Source organism: Brachionichthys hirsutus, unplaced genomic scaffold (assembly GCF_040956055.1).
Source record: "Brachionichthys hirsutus isolate HB-005 unplaced genomic scaffold, CSIRO-AGI_Bhir_v1 contig_954, whole genome shotgun sequence".
Classification (NCBI taxonomy): Eukaryota; Metazoa; Chordata; class Actinopteri; order Lophiiformes; family Brachionichthyidae; genus Brachionichthys; species Brachionichthys hirsutus.
In genome coordinates, this window is record NW_027180659.1 from 44,297 (window position 1) to 53,000 (window position 8,704).

Here is an 8,704-nt window from a genome sequence, read left to right on the forward strand (position 1 = left end):
AAGAAAAAATAGGTGCAATAGGTAAAAAAACAAACCCATCAGGCCACTAAATGAAATCTATCATGATTGAGTGTTTTATTTATTTCATTGACACAACATAACGTCTCTGCAATGACGCACGCCAACTCCAACGGCAACAATTATCTCTGTGAAAAACAAAACAAATGTATCCTGCTTTCAAAACAGGTTGGAGTCGTCATTAGACCTTTAACAATGCTAATTATTAACTATTATAAACATTTAAAACAGGTTGGAGTCATCATTTGACCTTTAACAATGCTAATTATTAACTATTATAAACATTTAAAACAGGTTGGAGATCACTACTTAACATGTTCCTTCGTTTTTGATGTTGAAGTGGCAGACGTTCTTGTTTTTCCATCCTTGTGGGTATAATTTGCATATAAACATGATATATTTTTTGTGCGGTTTTGCATAGATGTAGTCGTACTTCTCTGATGTCAGTGACTGTATTGTCTCCACGTACCACGTCGGTTGTCATGAATGCACCCGAAAGATTTACATGAATGGCACAAACATTATTTTATCGTCTCATCCGGGATGCATCCGGCCTCGTTCCCAGAACCTGCTGGGAGGGGCTCCAGCAGAACCTGTGACCCGTAACTTGGGATAAGCGGCCGTGGACGAGACGATTGCAATTGTCTTGTCTTCAAGAGCGTGAATGACTTGTGTATTAACACTCGGACTACCAGAATTCTGCAACTACTAGAATGACCTTAGCAGTCATTTTCACTGCTCGGACATTATTTATATATAATTTGGATTATTGTTATAATGATCTTCCAAACACCAAGAGACATCACGCTCTGAACCCGCTCTTTCATCAGAGTCTTCCTCACCAAGGCTCTGAAGCAAGGCTGAAGGCTAAAGACTCCATAACTTTCCTTTTATTTCTACTTGTCATTTTCGTCTCTCTTGGGTTTAGAGTGAAGCTATAACTCGGTTTTAGCTTCACGGAGCCTAAAGAACAAACAGACAATAGAGCAGGAGAAAGAGAAAGAGCAGGACAATGGAGCAAAGAGTGACACATGACACGCCCACATGACACGCCCTATAAGAAGCATGCAGTCATTCTGACTGCTATGGTCATTCGAGGGAGTAATACTCACATCTCTTTTGTATTTTGAAATTTGAATGATAAAACAATGTTATAATAATATATGCACACATTTAGAAAAAGTCAGGACCCCATTACATACGTCATACATATTTTTTAAACCATGTTATGACGCTGCAAATTTTGAAACCTGTCAAAATGACTGCCTTGGTAGTTCTAGTATTATTTTCTCATCTTGTCCATGTTAACGTTTCGTTGTGATTACAAAAATAATTAATCTGGGATGCATTGTTGTCTGCTGGGCTGAAAGAAATTGTAATCTGATTGTAATCACTAAATGTCATTCCACCACTGTTGGTGGAGTTTTATGGAACGCCTTGTTTTCTCTGCTGATCACGCTGATCAAACGCAGCCTTCCAGTTCTGGCAGTCAATAACTCCGCTTTACAGCTGGGACTATGCAACAGACCTTTCCCAGTGTCATTTCAGGTCACTCACTGGTGGAGAGAATTCCTGATCTGATTATACCAGACAATTTGAAGCCAAAAATCTTAAATGTATTTAAATAGAATCCGATCAAGTCAGCTTTTTTTTTTTACACAGTGACAAAACAACTAAAGATATGAAATATTTTGCATAAAGGCTATCGGCATCGAGTTAAAAAGAGTACCATGTTATTATCAGGTTATAAAAATGACACTGTGTTAACTTAATGAGTAATAATCACTAATAATAGTTACATGATTGATCATCCAGCAGGACTGAAACAGACAGTCATGAGATAAATTCTATTCGAATAGAAAATGTTACTCGTCCTCAGCACCTTAAATAAGGTAACAGCACCATGTGGGTGAGTGAGTCTGGGGTGATGCTGATCACCGAGACAGCCTTCTTGATCAGATTATTGATCCTGCTTTTGTTATTCACACTAATGCTACCAAACACAGACGGATGGATTAGTTTTATTGTCCAAATATGATAAGGAATTGCACAAATTCAGGCTGCAAGAAATAAATGCACAGACAGAATTTTCAGTTTCTTTTTGAAATGGAATGTGTTTGCTTTGTTGCAACAGTATGTGGTTGAAATAAGTCAGTCAGTCCAGTTTAGACAAATAAACTCCCCGGTTCCGCATGGCACCGCTGGAGGCCAATGCAATAGTGTCTTAAATATTCATTCCAGCTGAACGCAGGTCCTTTATTTTAGTTCAAGTGTTTCTCGTTTTGGATTTTATTTTAATTGTGTCATCATTAATCAGGAGGAAGTGGCGACCTTTTCCTTTAAAAGTGCTATAAAGTGGCTCAGCACTTTATTGGCGCTGCTCTCCTGGGTTGTTGCGTAACTCTAGCAGTCTGAACCAGTTCCATCCAGCTCACCGAATGCTGCCTCGATCCTGCTAATTGTATATGTGCAGGCATTATGTGTGTGTGTGTGTGTGTTTGAACTTTGGTTATGGCAACAATGCAATGGCATTGGTTGTGTCGTCACTGTGACGTCTCTCTCTCTCTCTCTTTATAGGTGAACCGGTGAAGAGAATCCTCCCGTCTGTCGAACATCCCCGTCATGGCGTCTTCGCTGATCAGCCGTCAGTTTGTTCTCTCCCTGCATAAATCCTCGTGGCTTGGTGCTCCAGGTAATTCCAACACTTAGATCACTTGGTAGTTCCTTAATCTTTGCTACAAACTTATGTTCATCCATTTATTGACTGAATAATTTGGATTTGATGAGAAACATGTATCATGTGTGTTTTGTCCATTCAGCTGTTTTGCTACTTTTAATATGAGAGTAAACTTGAACAGATTATTTAGACCCATGTGCCATTTTTATTTTCTTTCAGTAGCTTTGGTGCTCTTCTCAGATCAGAATGAAAATTCTATTTGAGCTATTGGTTCAACCTGTGATGTGATGGGTGGTGGGTTTGCTTTGGGTGAAAACTTACCTCTGTCTGATCCGACTCCCAAGAGAGCCAGCGCTGCAGTAGATCTCAGATAACCCATTAAAATTACACATTGTCCCGTTGGGGACATTTTCATCAAGTAAAATTAAAATTCAATGGTGGAGCCATCTGTAATTATTAACCGACCGTCAGTCATAGCAGCTCAGGACTGGTCTTCAGAGCTAATCTCTTAATTTTGTAATGCAGTTCATTGTATAATGACAGGAATGAAAGCTTCTGCTGCTTTCTTGGAGCTATTAAATAAACTAATAAATTGCTTGAACTCGGAGCAGGTTAACTCAGCCTGCTGCCATGGGATACAGGCCTAGCTGACCTCTTCAGGAAAGCTCTCTGATTGGCTGGACTTCAATGAGGTGGCGCTCTTTTGGGTGTGCTAGGGAGGCTACATAGAAAGAAATGGACTCACCAGCCAGATGGGCAACTGTCAGGGAAATTCCCCTGGCATCCTATGTAAGAATGATTAAAACGCACACAAAATGAATCAGTCAGACAAACTTTGATACTTTACCAATCCGGATCGGGAGAGATCTTGTCCGTCCAGCTGCAACGCACAGAGACCTCTGCCGATCCTCCCATCTCAAGTCAATTTATTAACATTGTGAAGTAGGCGGTTCTCGGATATTTGCATAGACCCCTACCTCCCCCACGATAGCTCAGACAAAGGGATTCCTCAAGACCCACATGGGTCAACCATCTTTAAAAGACTCTACTATGTACAATGAAAATTAAACAGTAACTCTGACAGCAACGTCTTGACGGATGGTACACAGAGTGAGGATCTCTGCTTTACCTTTGAGGCCGAGACGTTGGGCAGCAGCTGGTAGCATTATTGTCCGTTCAGCTCCATCGTCCCGAATGGCGTGGGTCTTCAGTGACCAGCAGCCGTTACGTATTATAGTCTGCAACACCTTGAGATGCACCTTTCTTCCTTGCTGGAAGTTTGTGGCTTGGTCAAGTGGAGTGATAAGGTAGAGTCCAACTAGCCAACGTCGTGAAGAACTCTCAGATTAATCTCTTGACACTCACTGCATGGTTTGTTCAAGGTGCAAGCTTCGGGCTGGTGGTTGGTCTGACCACAGTTACGACAGCGCTTACCACCTTCGAGCCATGTCCTGACATCATCTTGTGAACGCTGTATGATGCCTGTGCACTGTGTGCTTACTGAAGAGACAAAACTTACTGGACTTGGGACTATTGGACTATTGGCTTCATCCAGGACTAGGTGTTCCGTGAGTACACGGTACTAGTATTGCTCTGACAGCTCTGTGTGAGGGTCAAGCAGCTGGTCTAGTGCCATCCCAAGGTCCATAGACCAGTCATAGACCAGCTTGGGCAGTTCAGGTACAGGAACAGGCTGCTTCGGCAGCTGGAAACTGTATGAAGACTGCGGCATGGTGCACTGTGGTGGGAGAATATTGAATGTCTGAGGAGAAGGACCTGGCATCATGGGCCCCGTCTGGTAGACAGGCTGCACTACAGGGGGAGGCTGATGCTGGATAACCTGTTGGAGAGGCAGCCCTGGCTGGTAGCGTTTTGACTGGATCATGGCCTCTGCAGTCATAGCAGGTGGAGGCTGGTGCACAGGGTGCGCAGTGATAGTTGATGGAGTAGTCTGTTGAAGCATAGGGTGAGGTGCTGACATGTTGCCGTTATCACAGTTAGAGATGGCTGGTATACTAGAACCTTTGGAGCTGTAGAATTGGGCTGGTATCGGATTAGTGTAGGTGTAACTGGGGCCCTATGCTGGACATTTGATAGGCTGGCTGGTATCGTGTAGACGCTTTTGGTTGAGTTAGCTTGTGGTGATCGCTGTGAAGCTGGAGAACATGGTCCGCTTCTCCAATAAGACAGTTGCTCCATCCATGTTGAGATGAATGGCGTCTCTGTTCTTTAGACCAGGCCTTCCCCACGATGTTTACTCCTTGTTTGCATTACATCACCTCCACAGCCAGTGTGTGAAGAATGCAGTGGCGGGCGGTGCATTTTACACCTAGGCCTTCAGTGAAGTCCTACTTAGTCCGACTTGAATAAATACCCCTCATAATACCATCATTTCTGACACCACGGCTTTAGAAATAATGTACAAACACACACTTACGCACTACTGGGTGCTGCATCACCTCAATCGTGTACAACACAGGATATTTTTTCCAGAGCATTTAAAAATCAATAAACTGCATCAGCAATTAAAACTTACCACTATACGTGGTACTATCAAAGTTATAAATAAAATGGAATTTAACATTATTTTTCCAAAACTTTTTAAAGTCCACCATGAAGCTTTAAATTGCGAACTTGCAGTTTAATATAAGAAAGACTGCAACACAACGTGTCGTACTTCCACTACAATCACACAGCTGCACCGGCGCACCACATTATTTACATACATTGCATTTACGGTATATCTGTGATTTTATTTCGTTATAATGTTAAATAAATAAAATGTTGGTACTCACCAAAACAGCTGTCCCCCAAAACAGTTATTTGAAAACAAAATCCATTCTCCTTTCTTAAAGTTCCTAAATCCAGTGTTGCTCCAAACATTAAATCGATCCCTTGCAAACAAAAGGCATTCCCAGCAGAACAATTTGCAGCGACACTCAGAAGCTGTAATCCAGAAGTTTGAAGCCTGGAAGCGGCGTACAAATGCTTTCCCCACCTGGGACAGGTTAGCTAGCTCCGGAGCTAGCTTGAAGCTAGCTCTCGTGAGCCGAAGCTAGTAGCTTCTCTGTAAAGGTCCGTCTTGAAAATGGCCTTTCAAGAATATCCACAACCAAATCCACACTTTCCCCTCCTTCGGCCATTGTGGGTTAAAAACGCAGGAATAATTGTGGTTTTATCTTCGGTCGGTCGCGCCGTACCGGTTCCATTAGCTGATGACGCAATATGCATAGCGCTGCCCTCTCACACGGAGTATCCAATCACAGGCAGGAAGGCCTTACTTTCACCAACCCGTGATCTGATTGGCTACCGCAACTGTCTATCAACTCTAAGAGCCGATCACAGGACGCGTTATTGAGTTGTGACGTGAGACAAGCAGGAAGGACTTGTCTCACCAACTCGTGATCTGATTGGCTATCGCAACTGTCTATCAACTCTAAGAGCCAATCACAGGACGCGTTATTGAGTTGTGACGTGAAACAAGCAGGAAGGACCTGTTTCACTAACTCGTGATCTGATTGGCTATCGCAACTGTCTATCAACTCAACTCTACGAGCCCGTTCACTGACACAACACAGACGGCAAGCAGCGCTGATACTGAAGGTCTCGGACGGATAGTACTTGCCACTGGTACTATGAAATCCGCCTGGCAACACAAGCTAGCTGAATTCTGATTGGATAAAAACTCTCACCTAAAAATACATCACTGTAATATAATATAACATGAATGTGAAGAATATATATATATATATACATAAAATTAAATTGATTTTATCATAAATATGATCATGCATTCTTGATTTCTGGTTATGTTAGGCAAGCAGAGAAGGCCTTGCAGGCCGTGACCGCCCGCCACTGGAAGAATGAAGCACGGCGAAACACTTTCAATCGAACCCTGGACTGGTTTCTCTGCTGAGTGAAGGAGAACATTCAGGGCTTCATCTTATGATAAACGTATTTATTTGCTACATTTACGTGAACTGTTCAATATTCATGAAAATATCCACAATGTGCTTTTAAACCTGTGTCGGCTATATCTTATTCTGCCAGTCCGTTAAAACCTGTGTGATGTGGACACGCTCAGGTTGGATGCACATGTCGTGTTTCCAATGGCGTGATGGGCTATGACTTCTTTTTTTCTGATTTGTGACGCAGCAAGATGCTTAAAACCACGTTTATTTTGCAGCTGAGCACATGCAACTTTACAAATACATTAGCATCCCTTTTCTTCACCAGCATGCAGACATGCCAGCAAAGTGGCACCAAAAAGCCAGGTGGAGTTTGGCTACGATGGGCCATCCATGAAGACTTCAGTCCCTGGCCCACGATCACAGGTAACACACACACACACAAACACACACACACAAATCAATCCCTTTGAAATGCTTTAATGACGAAACACTTATTGATCTGCAGACGCTGATGAAACAGCTGGGAGACATCCAGGTGAGCGCTGTGGTGATAACCTCACTATGTTACGTTTAATACGATATGCACGTTGTCTCCCGCTGCTCACACTGTCCTCTCATTTTGCGTTTCGGTTTCACGATGTCTTGTTCACGTTAGCATGGTGGCTCTTCGAGAACGGCTGCAAAGGTGCCAAAGGAATTACTAACGTGAAGACTTCTTTGTGTGTGTGTTCCTTTTGTTTTACAATGTCCCCTGACGGAACTGAGAGGTGACGTTCCACTGGACGAGTGATGCCACCTTCTTACAGAACTTATCTCTCACCAGAATGTTGGTGCGATCAACTTCTTCTGTAACTATGAGGAGAGCAGGGGGAACTACCTGGTGGATGTGGACAACAACCGCATGCTGGATGTGTACACTCAAATCTCCTCCATCCCGATTGGTTAGTATCCTAGCATTCAAACGCAGTTTGTGGGAGTTTGCATGTTCTTCCCGTGTCGACGTGGGTTCTCTCCGGGTTCCTCCCTCCTCTAGAAACTTGCAGCTTAGTTAAACTGGTCGCACCAAGTTGTTTGTGAGCGTGTGTTTGTTTGTCTTTTGTGTGACCCCGTGATGAGCCGGCGCTTCGTCCGGAGTGTACCTTGCTTTTGGCTCGTAGCAAGCTGGGATAGGCTCCGTCAAACTGGTGACCATCACGGTGGATGGGTGGACGGATGAGTGGTTGGATGGATGGATGGATGGATGGATGTCTGATGAATGGGTGTATGGGTGGTATTAGCAGCAGTAGTATTGTTAGTAGTATTTTTTCAGTGTACTGTCACTGTGTGGTTTTGGCGGCTTCCCTTCATGTTCATGTATGCTTCACCGTCCCTGAAGCTGAAGTGAAAGATGTCAATTGACCCGTAAAACCTTCACAAAGTTGTCGAGTCAAATGCGTGTTTTCTTCCTCCCATTCTCTCCATTCGGTCGTCCCTCAGGCTACAACCACCCAGCTCTCCTCAAGCTGATGGCCAATCCCAACAATCTGGTAGGTCTCGTGCATTTTACATGAATAGGAAGAATAATTTTCACTGACGACATTATGAATTACTATTTTGGATAGCGTACTTGTATAAGACTCCCCCCCCCCCGCTCTACTAGTGGTCAGCTTTGTCACTGTGCATCTGTATTTGAAACATTACCTTTACTTCTAATGTCCCGTCTGTGCGGATCCTTGGTTCTCCAGGTCATGGTAGATCTCTGTGTTGAATAAAGTTTACCTGACTTGTAACCCGAGCGCTGTCTGAAACTAGAAAAGCACTCGGAGAGCGCCAACCTCTTCCTTTACGCAAGCAAGGTTCTGTCCGTGGCTTGGTCCTCCCCGAGAATGGCGTTGATCCGGATCTGGATCCAGATTCTAGAATTATTTTTACATCTGGAATTGTGCCTGTGCTGTAACATGGGAGTGTCACTTTAAGAGGGAGGGACACGAATGGCATGATGGGAAAAAGAGTCCAGAAGGAGTCTTGTAGTACGTTCCGGAGCAGCAAGCTAGAGCAGGTTTGGCCCCTCTGATCCGGAAGCCCTGTTTACTGTCTCACAAGATCCAATAGTCTATTG

The 8,704-nt window shown here is 43.6% G+C and overlaps 1 protein-coding gene across 1 annotated transcript; it reads left to right on the plus strand.

Moving 5' to 3' along the window:
* Positions 1–2,600: 2,600 nt before the first annotated feature.
* On the plus strand, positions 2,601–8,132 carry LOC137916333 (4-aminobutyrate aminotransferase, mitochondrial-like; the record flags this gene model as incomplete). Its single annotated transcript, XM_068759377.1, has 5 exons — positions 2,601–2,710; positions 6,932–7,029; positions 7,112–7,141; positions 7,430–7,547; positions 8,083–8,132. Coding segments are annotated over exons 1-5 (366 nt in total), but the record flags the coding sequence as incomplete, so codon positions are not given.
* Between the last annotated feature and the right edge of the window lie 572 nt (positions 8,133–8,704).